Here is a 22,040-nt window from a genome sequence, read left to right as displayed (position 1 = left end):
CATAATTTTAGCACAGACTTAGACCGGGGTCTTAGTTAAACCTGACTTCAGAATACGGGCCTAAGTATTTAAATGACAGCATAACTTAAAAAGTATATGGTTCTAGTTCATGAAACTTGGGCATAAGGGTAACCTAATATTACTGAACATCCTGTGCGAGTTTCAGGTCACATCACCTAGGTCATTTAAGGTCAATGAACTTTGGCCATTTTGGGCTTATTTGTTGAATTACCATCATAACTCTGAAATTGTATCGGTCTAGTTCATTAAACTTGGACATAAGAATAATCAAGTATCACTGAACATTCTGTGCGAGTTTCAGGTCACATGGCCAAGGTCAAAGGTCATTTAGGGTCAATGAACTTAGACCATGTTGGGGAGTCAACATCGAAATCTTAACCCAAGGTTAAGTTTTTGAAATGTCATCATAACTGAAAAAGTATATGGATCTAGTTCATGAAACTTGGGCATAAGGGTAACCGAATATTACTGAACATTCTGTGCGAGTTTCAGATCACATGACCAAGGTCAAAGGTCATTAGGGTCAATGAACTTTAGCCATGTTGGAGGTAATTATTAAATTGCTGTCATAACTTTCAAAGTTTATGGATATAGTTTATGAATTGTGGACATGGGTAATCAAGTATCACTGACAATCTTAGGTCACATGATCAAGGTCAAATGTCATTTAGGGTCAATAAACGTAGTATTGTATCATTATATGAATGGTGTTTTTTGTGAATAATTATTTTACAGTAGTTTTCAAAGTCAGCACTGCTGCTATATTGAATCGCGTAATGCAAGTGAGAGTCTGCCAGAGGCGCTCCACTTAATGTTTTATGTATTCAATTGTCAGTGGGTGAATATGTGAATCCTATCTTTTATCTTTGTTTTCATTTAAAAAGCATTATACTTTTTTCCTCAATTAAGTGGCTATTTTTAGATTTGCAAGATGTGTTCATGTATTGTAGAAAAAGGGAAAACAAAATAATAATCATATTAAACCATTCAAAAATGAATATATCACAAAACCGAAATGCATTTCAATAAAATTTAATCATTAACATGATTCAACAATGACACATCATATGAGATTTATACATACATGTTTTAAATTCAATCAACTGGCCACAAGCGTGTTGCCTTCCTCTTTTTGTTTTTGTGGGGAACAAGTTATGCAAGATGAATGTCTTAAGTGATTAATGTCAAGTTTGATTTATTAATCATTGGTTAAAATCTATGATTGGAATACATACAGCAAAATAAAAGGCGATGCTCTAATGACATTATTTTTTAAATCAATTTTCAGGAAAGTATTATGTCTTGCTTATTATTGTAGGACTTCAGAGAAGAATCCAAGAAATTGCAAACAAAGTGGAACAACAAAAATATTTTATTTAAACCATCCATTTTTAAATCACAGGTTAAAATCATGGATGTTCATAAAACCGATCTTCATAATATCCTATCGTCCCGATGTAAATAATCAAGCAGCCATAGTATTTAATACACTGCAGTCATATCAGTAAAGGATCTATTTCAGTTGATTCAATTCAACTTGAATCATAAAATCATGAAAAATATTAATCTTTAGGGTTGGTCCCACCCATCTAACCCTGGCCTCCACCCTTTTATGTATGAATCCCTTCGATTTTTAGTCTTACACATAATTGACAAGACATTTTTTTTTTTCGAAGAACACATGACTGTTTTAGATCAAAGCTCATGACACTTCCATGCAACTCTTTTTGAACCAAACAAATTAAGAGCATCTCATTGTGAACTGCTGTCATCAATCTGTGAAGTCTGTTCCCTCAACCCTTATCAAATTTCCATTGCTTGTAAAGGCAACTCCTTCCTTGGTGTCTTAATTTTTATGAGTAAATATTCAGTCCATGCCGATTACAGTAAAAAAAGAGTTTGTAATACGCTTCAACAGGTATACAAGATTTGTGAAGAGGTCAAAATAGAAATTTCAGCATGATATGTCATTGGCATCACTGTCTGTCTGATTGTGAATGGTGTTGCTCTCCTACATGATAAAAAAAAATCCCATTCTACAATTAACAGAAGAAATATATACATAGTGTCACTGACTGAATGATGTCAATCAAGAGGTATATGTTCAATCATTATGATAAAATCATTATAGCTCTATCTTCAAAAATATACATTTCATGTATGTACATTGCATGATTTCTAATATATCTCTTCATATTCAAATGTATTCCATAAAGATATTAAATACAAAATGACCAAGAAAACAGAGATTCAGAGAGAAAGAATGGGGGGGGGGGTGAAGAAGGTTTGAGTGGAGAAAGCAGAGATACACTATACATCTACTATTGTGAAATGAAGTCATTCTAAATGTAGACCTATACAGATTTACTCTTTCAGAGTCTTGTGATCAAATTAAAAACTGCACATTATTTGATAATCCGTTTAGAATTTGATTCATAGATAGTGAAACAAGACGGCAAACTCATTCCTTGAAAAATAACTGATTCTTTTTTAATAATTAAATTCTACCAACCCAGATTTTGAATGTGAATTATTTTACTGCAAGCATCAGTGAACAAGCATTAATGAAAAAAGAGAAGAAATGAAATGTAGTGCCTATAAAGCTAGAACCACCAACATATTTTACCCTGCAGATCCATACTTTGATTCCCATTTTAATCTGAATCAATAAATGATGTTACTTAAGATAAGATTTAGGCAAACTCAAATTTCATCTCAAGAAAAATTTCAGTATACTATGAATTAAGGCACAATTGTTAATGAACATTCAAATCCAAAGATTCTTAATGGATTAGAAATTACTGGTCCATGTATATTCATGCATTATGTTACCTTGCCACAAATATTATTTTGTCAAAAAAAATCTATTTTTAAAAATACATTTGATGGTCTTCCTGAAATGTTCTTTGAATAACTTATTTCATATCAACAAAGCTATGTAAATTGAATATGCTAGTAACAAGGTTGAAAATCATGCATATACCATTGTAAAAAGTTTTCTCTATAATATTTTGAGAACAACAATTTAGTTGACGCTCTGTTGATAATCTAACCAAGTAGGAATGGATAAATAACCCTTATTTAATGTGCAGGGAATCATGTACTAGAAAACTAACAAACTTGCATATACATTTAACACAAATGCTACATATAAATTGCTTGCATCATGTATGAATAAAATTCTTACTAGATATTGACACCCCCACAAGGATTCAAAGTTTTAAAATCCCATTGTCATTATCACAAAAATTGATCTGGATGAATGAAATAACTATTATTACCTAATTATTAAAATACACATTTCCCTGCAGGAAAATGAGCAATAAATCACCACCTTGACAAAATCATTTCAAGATTCAACCAGAAATCCTACAAGGAGATCAATGTTTATTTTAAAAAATACAAAATTGTTGTGGTGGTGTTATCCATAGTAAGCCCAGAAAAAGATGCTGACACCCATTGCTAAGACTGCTGAAACGTTCAAGATGATCCTATCTCTCTTGGTTTCTTTGATATCTGTCATCCTCTTCATCTGTTCTTCCTTTTGTTCTGGAGTCATCTCAGGTTGCTTGCCTGTACCACACATCCAATCGACAAGCTTACGGCTAAATGTCACCTCCTCCTCTTCTGCAAATGCAAAGAAAATATGAAGAGATTAGATGGTTATATTGAACCACAATGAAACGTTTCTTCATAAGTCAAATAAGCTAACATGATTTGACAGAGAAGAATTCAGATGGCAATTTAATGACAAGACAATATCTATATGTACATAAAGCTATTTAGTTTAGAGCTTGTCATTATACAAAATACATATATATTTCTTTAAGTCAAAAGCATCATTGCCAATGATTTGTGGAGTTGACCATATATTCATTGCCCACAAATAATTTATGACTCACCATTCAGTTTCTGAAAGAAAGTACCTTTAAAAAATATTTCCAGTTCATCAAAAATAAAAGAAAATTATATCATGTCCAAGAGCGAGGGTTCCCATATAATCATCCTGCGACTCCAAAGTTTGTTTTTTTTACACAAAAAATATGATCACATCAAAACATGTCAGTAAAGAAGTATAGTCTTTGATCTGTTGTTTGAGCGTTTATGATTAAATTGCTTAAAAATCCCCCTTAAAACCAGTAAATCAATGTGTGATGAGTATGAATGACTGAGGCAGTTTGAAAAGAATTTTGGAAAAAAAAACTTAAATTGCATGAAATGATATCTCGACATACCTTCTGGTTCATCAATGATCTTTTCCTTGAGTTCTTGTACCTCAGAAATGGATAGATCCTGGCGTTCAAGAGTGCTATGACGTGTTGCCCATGTCAGATGAACAAGCTGCGAATGAAAAACATTTTAAAAAGACCTCACAATTATTGGGAAAGGAGACTAAATGATGGAGTAACATAATGTCAAGTTCTGTGGAGTTTTCTAATATGTAACTAAAAGGTTCTTCTTACTTGAAATCTTATTAACTACACAATATTTTCTAAATATGAATACAACAATTAGTAGTCAACATGGTAACTGTGGCATTATTTTTTTTTCACTTGAGAATATTTACAACAGAAAGAGGCACCTAAACTTTAGAGTGTTACGAGCAAGCTACTTACATATTTTGATGGGATAGGTGTAGTAAGCAGGCTGACAACTGCCGTAAAGAGACACACAAAGGCAAATAGGAACATGCCAAAATAGAGGTAGTGCATGTTAGCAATTACAGCAGGTCTGTTGTCTTCATCACCACAGCTTGGTGCTGGGTAGGCAAAGTCAAGGATCATACGAACTAAACCAACAACCAAACCAGCCATTAGACCCCAGAATGCTCCCTAGTAAAAAAAAAACAATAAAGAAACAAATGATCAACTTGTTAATAGTTATATCACCACCATGGTAACATCAGTAACTCTAAGAAGTTTAAAGAAAATGTGAAGAAAAAATACTAGGGAATTATGAAATACTGGAAAGTTAAAAAATTTGCAATTTGTGAAATAAAATTAGAAAAGCTGAAACAGCTTAAACTTATTTAGGAAATTTTCATTGCATGTAGTTTGTGGAATAGGTGTTTGCTGTAATACTGACTAACATCATGAGGCCTCATCAGATTACTTATTGGAAATGACGCAACATTGTTTCTAAATTATTGGGACAAATTTTCTTTGGGAGTATAGACCCATTTGTCTGTCTGCTAATACCAGTACAAACTTGGTTCATCCAGTTTTGAAAATTTGGACGATTGGTCGGTACAGCGGCCATGATTCAACATTGAATGCTACCAGAATCTTACTAATGGTTGATGGAAAGAGGGATGTTGTCTTCCTAACTGTCTTTGTTTGGCATATAAAGATAAAGTGTACCTTTTCATTAACACGTTCCCATATAATAGCCATAAGGAAGACAGCGCATATGGGAGGAGCTAGGTAGCTTGTGACAGCTTGGATGTAATCAAAAAGACGACCTCCCTGAGATGCCTGGATGATGGGAATCCAAAGAATACTGATTCCAACCATTATCAGAATGAAGATTCTACATTGATAGGAAAGGATGAAAAGGAAATATACATTAGTCAAATGAGGATAATTATTAAAATAATGAAAACTTTAGCATGCAGAAGGTTCAGATTTGAATTGTTAGAAATAATCAATTGAGTTACTGAATAACTATTTGAATGTAGTGCAGACTGCTTTTTTTTCTGACTATTTAAAACTGCAATATATAAGGTTTTAAAGTTCCCCAAATCGCGGTACATCGGAATAAATACACAGAGATCACAACAGAATCAAAAGATACTTCAGAAGAATCAAGACCCATTAACTATTGGTTAAGTTTCAAATCTATATATCTTTCTGTGAAGAGATTTTCAAAGCTTACAAAAAACATTGATGAGAGGAGCCAAGTCTTAGACATAAATGCATATACCTTACCCTTGAAATACACCCCATGGTCTAAATTGCTTATAATTCTTACCTTCCTACAATCATAAGTTCAGTCTCGCTTGAATTTTGTCTGATTCGGCGCCAAATATCGATGGTAAAGATCGTAGAACTGCTGTTAAAGATCGATGTCAATGAACTCATCAGAGCACTCATGATCACAGCCAACATTAATCCACGAGCACCTAAACAAGATTAACAGTTGATGTTTGAAGGTTTGCATAGTGAGAAATCGCGAAGGGATTTTCGGTACCATGTGTAAAATCCTGGAAGGACTAAGATAAGAAAAGTTGATCGAAATGGAGGTGCATTGGAAAGGTGAGAAAGTGGAGGTTTGAAAGTATAGTATTCTTTTTTAAATGAGTGTAGTCCTTACCAGAAGGAGTGGAAAGCTGAGTAGTTGGCAGGCTTTCCACTCCTGGTTTATACTCATTAAAAAAGAATACTCTACTTTCAAACCTCCACTTTCTCGCCTTTCCAATTCACCTCCATTTCTATCCACTTTTCTTATCTTATTACTTCCAGGACTTTACACATAAAGATAAACAGTATTCTAATTATAAAATTATCATTCAGAGTTAATTGTTGAAGTGAGCTTTCATTTCAGTCCAGTGTTTGAGATGGAGCGACGATACCCGGAGAGCCAGCCAAATGATATCACTTTTCCGGTTAAAGATGTGTCTCCGAATTTGTTCACTATTACAGAGTAATGTCAGAATATATAAGGCCTATCTCATATTTACTTCCGACCATTTGTTGACTATGTAGTTGTCTTTCACTTGACTGTATTCTTAAAAGGAACAGAAATACTGAACATACCAACAGGCATGATGTTCACAACAAGAAGAGGGTATGCCACGTTGGTACAAGCCGTTTCACTCTGACAATATTTGAGACATTCAGCAGGGTCAGCACAGGCTACCTTATTTGGGTAGAGGGTCCTGGATACCATTCCTGGAAACACGATGAGGAACATGGGTAAGATCTTGAGGAAGGCAGCCATAACACAACCACCTTTGGCATGGGAGAGAGACTTGGCAGCAAGTGCTCGTTGAACGATAACCTGTAAGAAAAAAATGAAAAAAATGATATATTATGTACACTTGTTCAAAGAAGAGTATCTAATTGGAGATTGCTTCATCATTATTTTTCTTATGACAATTATTCATGAGTTTGATTGACTGAGAAATACAGGTGTCTGACTGTTACTATGTAATTGTCTGGTAAAACATCAGAAAAGAATTTCTTTCAATGAAAGCCCCCCCCCCCTGAATACTAATCAGATTCAATTAAAAACAACACACTCTTATTTTTGTTGGTAAAGCTTAATTAAGATAATCATCCAATAACTTAGGCTACAGATTTGTAGGATAAATGTTGGTAAAGATGTGGATACTGTGCAACAAATTGCAATGTTTTCACTCTTAAAATACAATGTAGGTTACGAGTCACTCCATTTGTGAAAGGATTACTTATCATCTACAAAACATAACCAATATGTATGCATTTCCACTTCCCCTTTATTTTCTAAACTCCATTCGGCATACATATATACGTCCCTTTGTTCTTCACAAAAGTGCGAGGGGGGAGGAGGGTTAACCCCAAATTTTGCATGTAATCACGATATAACAATAGACGGAGTAATACTTTCTTCACTTCTTCATATTCTCCATCATTATCACATCACATTAAATCAAAGCCATGGCATCCTCAATACCTCGACGACATCAAGACCATAATATGACCTAAAACTTTTTTCAACGACAAGACAAAACAAAACGTTTTTTTCCCTACTTACTTGATCTGTACACCAGTACCAGATAGAAGAGATTGTGATACCAAAGATCATTCCTGGCCAGGGAAGATCTGCTGTCAGTGGATCACGGAAAATGTGGAAGGCATCAGAACGGGGAAATCCGCAGGTAGTGTTAGGGTTGTTTAATGTGGTTTCGGGGATGGCCTGGAAGTATTTGATGAACAGCTCATTGTAAGGTACCTCAATAAAACCTGACAGAGTAATAAAGAGTGGTGTAAATACAATGAACGACAAAGGGGTAACTTCAGAACAGACATTAGGTCCCTGCTTATATTCCTCATACAAACGTTTGTTTTGGGGGAAGCTTGCAATACTGTTCTTCAAGTAGGGCCTTCACATACAAGTAGGTTCCAATGACAAATTGACATGGGCAAAGTAAAAATACATCTTTTTTTTATTTATACAAGCCAGGATATACAACTGAGTTTCAGGATTTTGGAGATCGAGGTAGAGATGAGAATGTCTTTTCAACCTTTACCTTTAAACAGATTGGAAAGCATGTGCTTGCTGTTCACTCTCAGGTATAAGGTACGCATATTTCATTTTCGTCGGAGTAAACGAAATAACAGCAAACCTACATGTATCAAACTTTATACAAGTCTGCGCTATGTGCAAAATTAACATTATATATCTATTTTTAAGAATTGTGAATGAAGAAAATAAATGATATACTTACATAGAATCATAAGGACCAGAGCTCCAATCAACATGATAGCCGTCTGCAAGGCATCAGTGTAGATCACAGCAGATAGACCACCTAAAGTTTATCAGATTTTCAAATTTAATGTAATTGAGAATGAAATAATTTCGATATAATGAAAATGATCACTACATTTACAGTGATGTCCCATATTGCCACAATTTTCTAGGAAATATTGGTAGCATAAATTTTTAGCAATTTCTGTCTTATGCATTATCTACAATATATATCACACATATACAAGTGATTTAGATTCTTATGATTATAAACGATCACCAATATTAACTACCCTTCACTGGAGAGGACCTGTGTAGTCACCCGAGGAGGAGAAGCCATAACAAACTTTTTTACAGCATTTTTAGAACATGTTTGAAACAATAAAAGAAAGAAAGACTCAATCGATAATAGAAGGACAGGCTGAGGTTGAAGTGGAAAAGGGTGGATAGAAAACAGAGAGATGCAATTATATATATCATCTTACAACTTGATTACGTGATAAAGAAATAGAGAGTTTTCGCATTTACTACGGAGACACTCTATAACGTACCGATTCCTTTGAAAATGCAATTAAAACCACAATGGAGAGCTGAGAGGCTTTTGTCGAAAGTTGGTGGACTGGGACAGCAGATCAACCTAAGATTTGCACTGGTCGAGCCATTGCAAATATTTCGTTGTCCAGAGTCAAGAGATTCCGATATGCTGTCCCGATCCACCAAGTTTCGACAAAAGCCTCTCAGCTCTCCTCTGTGACTTGACTTGCATTTTCAAAGGTATTGGTGCGTTGTAGAGAGTGTCCCCGTAGTAAATGGGAACAGTCCGGAATATATAGAGGGGGAGATGAAGAGAGATAGGGAGAAAGATGCAGAAAGAAAGAGGCAGATAAAGACGAGAGAGATAGAGCAAGAGACAGAAAGAGGCGGGAAATGAAGCCAAGGGGAGGCAGCAATCTTGGTATGTCATTGAGCTCTAAGCTAAATATTGATTCCCATAAAATGTCCAAGGCTTACGAAATGGTTCAAACAAGAGGACATTGACACAGATGTATTTGTGGAATGAATCGTCACAAATGACAAGTTTCTCACTGACCTACATATTGAAAATCATTATTGGTGCAAAAGTGTTGGGGCATTAACCGAACCCGATCGCTCGATAATGGCATCGTGTCTCTCCAAGTAAGTCGTACTTTTTGTCAAACGTATTACGTCTTTATTTGAATTGAGTATCCCTTTTCGAGAAAAGGTCTTTTAAGTACATCTATCAAATCCTTTTTTTTTTACTTCTTAAAAAACCCAACATTTTCATTGAATAATACCATTGACAATTCAATGTCTGTAATGTCCTTTTGAAGCCCCCCTCCCCCCTTATCTTGCAGTCCTCATTTGGAGAAAAAACGCTTTAAAACCGATTGGGTATCAGCGATAAAAAATCTAAACAGGCGAGAAAACGTGAACAAAGAGTTTCCCCTTTTCGATCAATATTCCCCTTATAGTCTATATATATATTTGAATGGGGTGGGAATAGTCGTCGTGATACAACGTTCGAAAATGGACTCACCAATTACAGTGTACACTGCTGTGATAGCCAGGAGGATGATGATCGATAGATATAGATCCCATCCGAGGGACTGCTGAACGAACAAAGCTCCAGCAAACAGATCCACCTACAGAAATAATGATTTAAATTGGTAATTTTGTTTTTTAAACTTTAAACTGCATGATAAATCCGTCACTGTAGATTTCAATATTGATGTCAATGCATTCATCACATTTATATAAACTTACATGACTCATCTATGGAAGATGGTTAAGGAGGATTCTGTTAAACTATATTATGAGAATAACATACTGAATTAATATTATTATTTCGTACAGGACGTAAGAGGCATATGATGGTATTTACAGTCTGTATTCTTCAGAGAAATCAGACACCACCAACAGTAAATCTATATAGGGTAAGGCAGCGAGCCCGGCAGCGAGATAGCTCCCAGTCATACCTGAAATTCAGTTTACCGTAATCAAATTGTCATCAAATTAAAAATACTTAAGTATGACGGAACGACAATACATATCCGCCAGCACGTTGGAAGTAGGTCTATGTCATATAGGACATTTCGAAAATCTTTTTCTCGTTTCCGCTATTCCTCATGCATGCACTCAGTGATTGCATAGAGGCCGGGCCATTTAAAGTATTTGAAACAGCAAATATGGCTAGAAGAAGAAGAAGTAGTAGAAGAAGAAGGAAGAATAATAAGAGAAATTGAGAAGAAGAAGAAGCTAGAATAATTAAGAGCTAAGCGGAAGAGGAGGATGGAGAAAGAGTTTGTTAACCATGTCTTTCCGCAGTACATGTATATCTAACAAACACTGGGTTAAAGTACTTTGAATTAGATATTTTGCATTAAAATCATGTTAAGAACGAGACGTCGGGTAAAATGTAGGCAAAAGGTGCATGACACAGACTGAAATAAGATACAAACATACCTGACATGAATTTTACAAAGGACTTATTCAAGAATGTAATGACGGCAGTGTAAAATGAAACGGTGCATGAAGAACTTAGTGTTTGTTCTTCGTGTTTTTGAAGATGGTCTTGCTTGAAAAATTCAAACTATCATTTTGAATTGACAGATTTCAAAGAACCAGCGACTATATTTCATGGTCTTGATTTTCCAGATTTCCAGATTTCTTATTTATTTAACTATTACAAGAACTGTATTTTCTGTACCTAAGTATGCACTTTATTCAATAAATCCACATGTAAGTGCATGACATTGTCGAGGCACATTATTTTGCCTTGAATGAAATAAAATTTGCATTAATTCTGTTTGTGTGGATGATGCATTGACAGGGTCAGATTTTGCTCTTTAACAGTCCCACCCCCCCCCCCCCCACGCCTATATTGGTTTTTGCTTTCTTTGTTTGTTTATCCCCTGGCTTGTTTCTTCGATCTTGCTAAACCCAACATAATGATAATGATAATGAAAATGATGATGATGATGATGATGATAAAAATAATAATGATAATAATAATAATAGTGACAGCAATAATAATAACAAACAGTTATTGCAGAGCGCATATCACATTTTTTATATAACTTTTCTATGTGCTTTCAAAGGACTTGGATATAAATATCCCGGCTTTTCTATAGCCTGGCGGCCAGACAGCGCACAAGTATTTCAAGAAATTAATTTATGCCAGGTAAACATTTACCTCACGTGCAGTGCAGCACAATGTGGACAAATTTTTTGCTGATAGAAATCACACCATGGCTAAGATTTGAATCCACGACCTTCTGCTTTAAAGTCCGACGACTAGTCCATTTGGCCACAAGTAACGGTCCACAAAATAGACTAAGTGTTTTATTGACAAGAAAGTTATGGGGGCGATTATCACAGTCATTGCCAACTAAAGTGTTGAAATTCAACGAGCTAAATATTCCAATCTTATTGCGTTGCATCATGTATTATGTTTCACTGATCTTCCGCTGACGAGGCAGCTGAAATAAGTGTTATCCTTATTGGACCCCTTTAGAATCTTGAATTTGTCCAAGGACACTTCTAGGGACTGTTTCCAGAATATCAATGAAGGGATGTGGTTGATTCAAATGCAATTATTTAATTTACATCAGCAGCTGTGACTAGAGCCAATGCTATATGCAGAGGGACATCGTATTAGAAAATATACACGAGAGAAAAAAATGGTCAGGCTTCCATAGGCAAGGTGAATGCCCAAAATGGCCCCCACACTATGAAAAAATGAAAAAAGAATATATAACTCTCACAAAACTTAAGAAGACTGCTAATTATTACTTCAGATTTTGTTTTCCCCTCATTTTTGCCTCGTACCGACAAAGAAGACATCTAAAATGCGGGCCGGGGGGGGGGGGGGGTAATCACTGGACCTAAACTTCATAAAGCATTTCTATTATAATTATGAGGGGTACTATCGCAAATCTTGTCCGCAAGACCACTGCTCTATTTACAAGGGCAGCACAGTGAATTGGTAGGAGTACTAGAAAATGAAAAAAAGCCACTCATTGAGCATAGGGCATATAAGAACATTATGTAGGCCTACTTATTACCAAAAAAAGTAGACAGGACGGAGCTGTACAGTTATGCAAAGGCAGATGCTCATTGAAATGAAATAAGAGATATTGGAAGTAATCTGATATTATTCAGCTCAAACCATTCTCATTGATATACGAAACAATTAAGTTTATCAAGGCACCAATTAAACATCAACATATTGGTAGATATATATAAAATATCCAAAGACTAATATTTTATTTTTTTACAAAAAAATAATTCCTTCACGAAATGACTTTGCATCATTGCAATGATTATCTGTGATTGTATAATACATTTAGGAGATATAACTTGAACTTCCAACGTTTATTTTACACAGAAGGGGATGCTGCAGCCCCTATGCCCCCGCCCCTCCCAGAAGCGGATCTAGAGGGGGGGTTGGGGGGGTTGCAACCCCCCCAAAAAAAAAAATCCGGGGACCATTTTTTTAAATCTTATCTTTTTTTTTAAACTTGTAATTTTAGAAAACGCCATTTTCACACACAGATTTTCAAAAATTTTCCCTACTGTGGGAGGGGGGACACCCCCCTCCCGCACCCTCCCCCCTCGCTCGCTCCGCTCGCTTGGACTCGGTCGCTACGCTCCCTCGCATACCACCCCAACCCCCCCTTTATAAAAAGCTGGATCCGCCCCTGCCTCCCCCCTCACCACTCCCCGATCAACGCCTCCATCAAATATCATCACCAGTCTGCGTGATTGTAGTTTACTTTCAAACACTACAAGCAGTCTGACCATTATCTGTTTATTCTATTTACAGAAGCTAAAATCAGGTCATATTTATCATGTTTATGGACGAATTTCAGGAGGTACAAAAATCAATATTTGATTAGTGTAAAGCAAGCAAAATGATATAGGTCGAACAAATGTTACCACACAACAGACTGAATGAAGTGCAATATGAATGATAAATCAAATGACTGAGTGGAATTAATAACAGAGAGACTCAACATATGCATCAAAACATGGATGAATTATTCTGTCGTATAGCAAGGGAAAAAAGAGGAAGGAATGAAATGGATAAAGATAAATACAGAGATAGATAGATAGATAGATAGATAGATAGATAGACAAACAGACAGACAGACAGATAGATAGATAGATAGATCCTACAGTGTTTCCCATACACCAAAGGGAGATAAAGTATAGCTCCTGATCACTATCAATTTTCGTAAGTATCGTCACAGCTCTACATGTATACCTTGCAGCTTTGTGTGATGGTATCATTTTGAATTTTAACCACGTTTTACCGATTTTCGTTAATATGTTTCGTCAAATGAATGCCCCTTGTTTGAAATAAATGTCCTTCATCCAAGCTTTAAGTATAGTATGTAAAAATATAACTCACATGAATGTCTTTAGGTAAACATAAACAAAATATTTTACTTGTATTTTGTGCTTTTTCCTAAACCGTTGGAATACTACCTCCCATTTCTTCCGAGCTAATTACTTCTTACGTTGATAATAAGTATTTTCAGCTATTTTACGTTAACCATCACTTATCCATATTTAACCTGGTATAATGATTAGCTTATATCGAGCATCACATTTACTTGATAGATTTTAATCAGACAATCATGTCAATATTTTCTAAGAATAGACGAGATTGGCGGGGACCAAACAGGTCAAGGGGTATTATCGCTCGTATTATCTTTCCCTTGAGAGCTAGCATCTGATGGCTAATGGATGATGGGGTAGAATCCCATGATGCATTGCCTGTTCGGTGCCGTATTCGACACTCGTGATATTCATAATTATATAAGAGAATGTATTTTTGAAAAAAAAATGAAAATTACATAATATCCCGACTATTAAAGATATACGCCATCGCAGACATGATGGGAATGGAAGGGTCAATGGCTAAACATGGGTAGAAATAATACTTATCAACTCCGACTTCATTAAAGTTTATAGTTGTTTTTCCCCCTTTGTGTGTAAGTAGATTTAACAGCTTTTAAAAAGTTGGTCCCAATAGTCATCAACATACCTTTCATATCATTCCCAGTCGAAACCGTCCTGTGTTAATTTGTGCCAACATATCTCTTTATAATCATGTTAATGTTATCGTTTCTATATCTCAATTACAACCGAGTGATGCATCATACAGTATTTCCAATGATATTTGTAACGGTATTAAAGAAAAACTTCATTGTATCTTTAAACACTGCAGCAGAACAATTTTTACCTGTCGTCTCGTCCTCCTTATACATACTTATGTCAAGTCAGGAAAAATAAATAGACTTTGCTAAACAGTCCTTCAAACCTGCAGAAAGCTCCAGATTTCAGCCGAATAAACCAGGTCAATTGGAAATCACATTTTCAGCAGATCCATTTGTTCAATGATTTGCATTTTCTTGACAGGCAAAAGTAACTTTTGCCCTAGATGTTTAATGTTCCTATCCAATTCAGAGTCAACCGACCATGTTTCAATCGCAAATATTGTGTCATCGTGTACCTTGAAGGATGAGGGAATATTAGTGTTTGAATTTGATTTTTATTCCGGTATCATATTGACTTTGGAATTTAAATTTCCTCATCACCATGACCATAGACAAATTTTAAGAATATGATATTGATTCTGATGATAGTGACCATGGTTGTGCGATGGCCCTTGATAATAATGATTCTGATACTAAATGGTAACAATCATTACGATGATGGTCTAACATTATTTGGGTAATGACAAATGTGATGATCTTATAACGCCAGTGATGGCGCTGATGATGATGATGACGACGACGATGATGATGATTATGAATACAATATTGAAGATTTCTAGGGTTTGGACGATTCATTATGAAACTGATGATGTTGAAGTAGAGGATGATGATGATGTTAATCATTGTGATATAGATGACGACAATGAGACTGTTGATGATGACATGGATGATTATCTTACCGATATTTTAGTGACAATTGAGAGGATGAGCGCAAGAACAGCTAGATAGATCCTCACTCTCTGACCACCAAACCGCCTCCTCAGGTACTCTGGCATTGTAAATACCTGTCATGGAATAAAAATATGAAATAAACAATTTGATTACAGCTTGATTAGCGCATGGAAATCCGAAAAAAAACCTTCCACCCCATATATAACTATATGCATTTTACTGCACATTGCCTGATAATTATATTCTGAGTAGATATTGAATCGATATTTATCAAGTGCATCTTTCTCAAAAAAGTAAACTTCGTATCATATCTTTAATTTTTATTTCCTAAAATTAAGCGATATGCAAGTATATATGAAACAACGTATTTTTTTCTTGTTGTATCGTTAGTTCTGCGTTATGTTTGGTATCATCATGATCATATTCATATTATACAAAAATACTGTCAGAAATGTCAAGAAACAAGTGTTTACTCGGTATGAATTTTCGAGTGTTTCGAAAAATATTGTCTTTGCAGACTTCAGCAAATGCCCATTATAGTTATGAACAAGGGCGGACGAAAGACAGAAAGAAAAGGAGAAGGACGAAAGAGAAGGAGAACTCAGTGAGCTTGCGGAGAGAAAGATGGATAGATAGGGTATAGGGCAGGGGTATGATATGATAAGATGATATATAAAGAATGTGTTAATCTAATGGCATAGAAATACAGAGAAGGGGACAAGGAAAGAGAAAAATATTCAAAGGCGGGGAGAAAAAAAATGAAAACCCGGTGAAGGTTCAAGTCTTTTGAAGATGTTCAAGTCGTGCATAAGGCCGACATAGGTATAATTACACTGCAGTGTTTAACAAGTCAATAACAAAAATAGTTGCGACCACTGTTCAGAAACCTGCATGTGTCTAAATAGCTTTGTTTTATTGGCCATTAATCCAAATTTTATTTCAACTTTGAACAAGCAAACAAAACCAGTAGTTATCAGTCAATGACCTGGGTGCCTACCAAAAAATGTTGATATTTTACTAGACCTAGCAAAGACGAAATCGACTACATTATTTTTCCATTTTAGAAACTGATTGGGCAATATGCCTAGTTTAAGCATCGGCAAGCTACTGATATTGAGTTGCAATTGGTATCATCATGATCATGTAGGTGAATTAGGCAGATTTTTAAGTTTTGGCAGTCATTTAAAAAAGCAATGAACCAAAATTCCCAATCACTATAATATTCAATATCACTAACTTATATAGTAATAATAATACATAAACCTCTTCCACAATAGCAGTAAAAAAATCCCCGAATTATTTCTTATTGATAAAAGAAATGTTTGAGTAGGAGATATAACTAATGTCAGCTCTCTAAATGCTGTCATCTCACATTATCTCACTCTTACTTTATATTTTTTCCTCTCTCTCTCTCTTTAATTTCACCCCCAAAAATAAATAAATAAATGAATAAATAGATAAATAAATAAATAAATAAATCTGTAAATACCATATAGCATTTGTTTATGAATCAGCTAAAACACACCTATTCATTGAGCCTCGGTATATATATTTATATTTTGATAAATCAATACATACAGACAGAAAGATCATGATACCCATTAGGTGATAAAAAGGAAGATATAATTGATCTTGAGCAAATCTCGATGAGCGATTAGTAAAATGAATCCACCCTTTACTTTGTGATTATGAACTTTAATTGTTATACGACCCATTGATCTGAGGGGGCTCTCTTTCACGAAACAATTTCACGAAACACTTCAAAAGTTCGACGACTTGCCATTGAGTATTTAACATGAATACAATGCGTGATGCAGAAAGGCGATCAATCTTGACCCATTATTGACTTGTAAGCCATATTTATTCTTTTATAATATTGCTATAAGGTAAGGTACCACGGCATGACTTGCAATTAAGAGTTAACCTGTTATTCAATTTTGTTTACAAAAAGAAAGACTGAAATAGAATGTTGGTGAATAAAATGACAGTAATGTAGTAGTATTATAGTCATGATAGTAGTAGTAGTAGTAGTAGTAGTAGCAGCAGTAGTAGTAAAAAAAAGTATAGTAATAGAAGTCGTATAGTAATAGTAAAGTAATGATATACTTACGCCTGCAGACATGTAAACCGGAAGAAAGATCCAACCCAGGAGCAGGAGGATAAACATAGCCTGTATATTTTAGTGAAGAAAAAGAAGAAATATTGGAATACTTGGCTATTATTATGGTCTTGAATTGAATTCAATTATTGGAACATATCGAAAATACTCGTAAATTATCACCTATCGTGCTCTTTCCCATCCGCCATTCCCACTTCTCTCTTTTGGTTACCATGGTTATGGCTCGTTATTCCTTTGGTGTAAATACTTAATCCGAAAACGAATTGAGATTTAAGATTCGAGAGTCCGAATTAAGTAGTAAGGTAAGTATGGTTCGTAACGTTTGTTTTGCTCTGCACTAACCTTTCATTTCTGGACTATCCAACATTCGGAAAAATAAACTCAATTTTTCTCTTTCGGATTAACGACCCTTTGGAACAATGCTATAATGTTCGGATTATCGAACCTATTTTTTAATTTTCGGACTGACAAAGACATTGGCGTATGAAATTTGTGTGTCATTGTGAATTACGAACGTACATCCCCATCTCTCACTCGCATTATAAGGCCTATTGGGAATCTAGCTTTAATTAAAAAAACACGAATATCGTCAAACTACTTTGTAATTTAATTCTTTTTAATATGATGTACATAATGTACCACACTTCAAATTATTTCAGTATATAGGTACCGATACAGTGCTACTGAAAGTGTATATAAGGTCAAAATGTAAATAAAAAGAAAAATTATGTAATTTGGACCTTGTCTTGGAACGAGTTGGAAGCGCTATTTTTTATTTGTGTTGATGAGTGATCACTCCCATCACTTTTGACTTTATGTATTCTAAAATCAACATGATAAATATTAACATGGTTTCAAACAATCTTCTACACACCAAACAAACAACCATGTATTCAAACCACTTGATCTCATATAACCTCCATCATATCGACCACAATAGGACATTAACTCTATATAATAATACATGTTCGTTATCAACTCTCCATGACCTCGGTCATGACAATTGTGTTCGTTTGCAGCATTTCAAATCAAAATCGAATCTTTTGAATACTGCAATTACCCTGATGGCATGTGTGGAATCAGTACAAAGGGAAGTGAATAATTTCAGAATGATATGAAGGATGCGCTGGCTAACTAACCTCAGAGGTGGGAGAAAATGGGCCGTACTAGCTCTGATTTCCTTTTTTTTTGTGGTGATTATACCGTATAAGGTCTACATGGTGTAAGGTCCTATAACAACCCCGTGTATTAATTACCCTTAATGAGGGTCACATCGACTCTTAGACTCATATTCTGAACTCTCGCTTACTTTTAAATATATAGTCTCATGAAAATTTGAGGACTGCCAAACAACTCCTTTTTCGCCCTTATCATGAAAAAAAACTAGTTTATTTCGTGCTGATTAATAAATTTGATTCTTTTACAATATCTCATTTGTCAATGACATGGTTGTTAATGGTGTGTCTATTATCAGACTTATAATTCTCGATCATTGTAAAACAGCATTATGGCATGACGACAGTATAGTTTTCTACATAAAAACAAATAATGAATACGTGACGAAAGACATAATTTGGCACTGGCATTTGTAACATTAGTGACATCGTTATCTCAACAAATTAGTAGCCCCGATGAGGACTATATAATCCCGGACTATAATGACACTATGGACATGGAGTGGGAGACGGCAATCGACAGCAGTAGCCACAAAAAAAACCCTGGATATTTTTTACCTTATCAGCATTGTCGCATTTTCTTTATTTTTCCAGACCTTGCCATCAAGACAATAAAAGTTGTAAGTACACATTAACCCAACGTTATTGGTTGGTCGTTGCCATGCAAAAATGCTATTCAAACCAAAATGATTCAAGGTTTTAGCGAAAAAATTGATCCTTTCTTGTACTATGCAGTTGTCTTTCCCAAGTAATTTGAACCATAACATTGTATTATTTTGAACTGCTCCCCCAATAAAAAAAATGCAACCACTGAACGCTGTATATACATGACTATCTGTTCAATACGAGAATACCGATCTGTTCAATAAGACTATAGACAAGCGGAGTCCTTCACATTTTTATACTATTCTAGCATTATGAGGATATTGTGGGCGTAGATGTGTGTTTTTGAGGCGGGATTTTTTTTTCTTAAGGGATACAATAGCTTCTTTATATTCCTCAATTATCAATCATATTCATCATTTCATTTTATTTCATTAGAGGGTTGTGGGGCACCTAACCTTTGGACTATTACTGTGGCGATCACAACAATATAAGCTAATAATGATTGAACCTTGTATGATGTAGTTGTTTGTAATGATCAAGTGAACAAGACAAGTAAATGTGCACTTTTTACCCATTTTATTTACTTTTCCTGAAGCCTTTCTGAATTACGAAAAGAGTGAGTAGAAAAGACCATTGGGAACAAGATTCTATTTAGGATTTTGATCCTGTTTATATTTTGAGGGAGTGTTCACATCAAAATGTTCCTAAAGTTACCTGTAGGACTAGGCTTCTTGGTATTTGGAGAAAGTTGCATTCAGGTAAAAAGAAGCATTTTTTGAGCAACTTTTCTTGTGGGCATGACAAGAAATTGCAAAAAGAAACGATCTCCCTCTCCCCCTCTCTCTCTTTTATAATGTATATATATATATATATATATATATATACATTTGAAAGCCAGGTCGTTTGAATTATCTATGGTAATATCTTGTTATTAATATTCATCATTTTCATATTTTCTTTCATGTAACAGTTTAAGGGTATAATGCATAAAGTTGGGTAGCTTTATTTTGATTAAGAAAGGACTGCTTTAAAGGACGCTATGTTGTACAGGGTTCAAATAAAATAATGACATAGGTAAGCATTGAAACTTGATTTTATTTTAAAATCAATATATACACATTCATAATCTAATCACAATTTATTATACATTATCAACCTACTCTCTCTTTCTCTCGCCAAAACGAAAATGATGCCTTTAGCCTGTGGCCCTACTTAAACCTACTTGAACACTTTCGAATACACTTTACAGAATGAATAATTTTCTACTTGGTTTTCGGGGAACATAACATTGCATACTTACATTGAACTCGAAGGCGCCCACGGCAATGCCTCCTGCTGCTCCAGACCCAGCCAGACCAATGAAATGACCGGAACCAATGTTACTAGAGAACAACGATGCACCAATGGGCCACCATAGCATGTTCTTACCAGCCAAGAAGTATCCCTTGAGCGTTGCTCGACTGGATTGAAAGGATGCCTGTTATCATGGAGATAATAATAACGAGGAAAGATTTTAATTATCATGATGATGAAAAGAAGAACATGATGAGAAGAATGAAGAAGAAAAAGAAGAAGAAGGAAGAAGATGAAGAAGGAGAAGAAGAAGAAGAAGAAAAGGAGGAGGAGGAGAAGGAGGAAGAAGATCCATCAAGGAGATCCGAAAATATAAACTTTCATTATACTACATAGTCTGACGTGAAACTGCATGTCTTTTTAAGCAAAGAAACCATTTCTCGTCATTGCCTTCACAAACCCCTATAACTTAATAATTAGATCTTGCCACTCGCGTTTCCAAGTCATTTCACCCAATGTTACAATTCGGGACTCAATACTGAAACACATTTTCAAAAATACGAGTTCCAAAAGAGGAGGAAAGTCTGGAGCACTTGCTACCATGCTTGAATGATGTGATTTTGGTCATGGTTGACTCAAAGATGGTTCATTGAAGCTCGAATATCTTTTTCATAAAAATAAGCATCTTCACTACAGTCAAGTTGCCGGTTATCGTTTGGGAAAGGTATAAACCTTCCCCGGTATCGCTTCTTTCTTTGTCGGGAAGAAAAATACAGAATAATAAGCGGTTAAGTCTGCGTACCAACGCGGCCCTAAAGGGAACCCAGTTGACAAACTTCATCAGTTCAGTTGGTCATTAGTCATGATATAACGAACGATGGTTCCTAACTTACTTGGATAAACTCTCGGGCTTCAGTGGGTTTACCTATTCATTACATTGATTTATAATTTGATATTTATTTTTTTTACCCTAATGGCTTGACATATAAAATCAATCAAACATCCAAATATCACATTATATGAAATCATAAAATCACACGATAGGCCTACATAAAAATGAAAGCATCTACACTTTATGCATGTTTTGCTAAGTTTAGTTATGCTAATTGAAAAATTATATCAGAAGTATATAGATTACTCACTGATTCCCCATTATCCCCAACTCTTTAATCCCCGACTCCGTCGTGGTCGTTTTTACTTCGAATAATGGGTCGATAGATCGAAGTCAAACAACTTTGCAATATCTTCCCTTTTCTCACTTATATATTTTTTACGCCTGCACTTATTGAATGATGTACATACTACATACCATGTCAGACTGCCACTATTTCTCAAATAACCACTTTCTTGTTTTTAACATTGCCATTCATACTACATAAATCAGAGCGAACATGGTGTCCA

The 22,040-nt window shown here is 35.1% G+C and overlaps 1 protein-coding gene across 1 annotated transcript; it reads right to left on the bottom strand.

Annotated features, from left to right (window-relative positions):
* Positions 1-1,037: 1,037 nt before the first annotated feature.
* LOC129254967 (sodium/glucose cotransporter 4-like) lies at positions 1,038-20,820 on the bottom strand. Its single transcript, XM_054893517.2, has 12 exons — positions 20,647-20,820; positions 17,557-17,616; positions 15,455-15,559; positions 10,028-10,133; positions 8,450-8,530; positions 7,756-7,964; positions 6,777-7,020; positions 5,992-6,142; positions 5,382-5,550; positions 4,638-4,853; positions 4,257-4,362; positions 1,038-3,648 (listed from the first exon to the last, which is right to left on the bottom strand). Exons 1-12 carry the CDS (start codon positions 20,764-20,766, stop codon positions 3,443-3,445), a joined length of 1,773 nt encoding a protein of 590 aa, XP_054749492.1. The 5' UTR covers positions 20,767-20,820; the 3' UTR covers positions 1,038-3,442.
* Positions 20,821-22,040: the final 1,220 nt, after the last annotated feature.

This window comes from Lytechinus pictus, chromosome 2, assembly GCF_037042905.1.
Source record: "Lytechinus pictus isolate F3 Inbred chromosome 2, Lp3.0, whole genome shotgun sequence".
In the NCBI taxonomy this organism is placed as follows: domain Eukaryota; kingdom Metazoa; phylum Echinodermata; class Echinoidea; order Temnopleuroida; family Toxopneustidae; genus Lytechinus; species Lytechinus pictus.
This window is presented reverse-complemented; position numbering and strand designations above follow the sequence as displayed.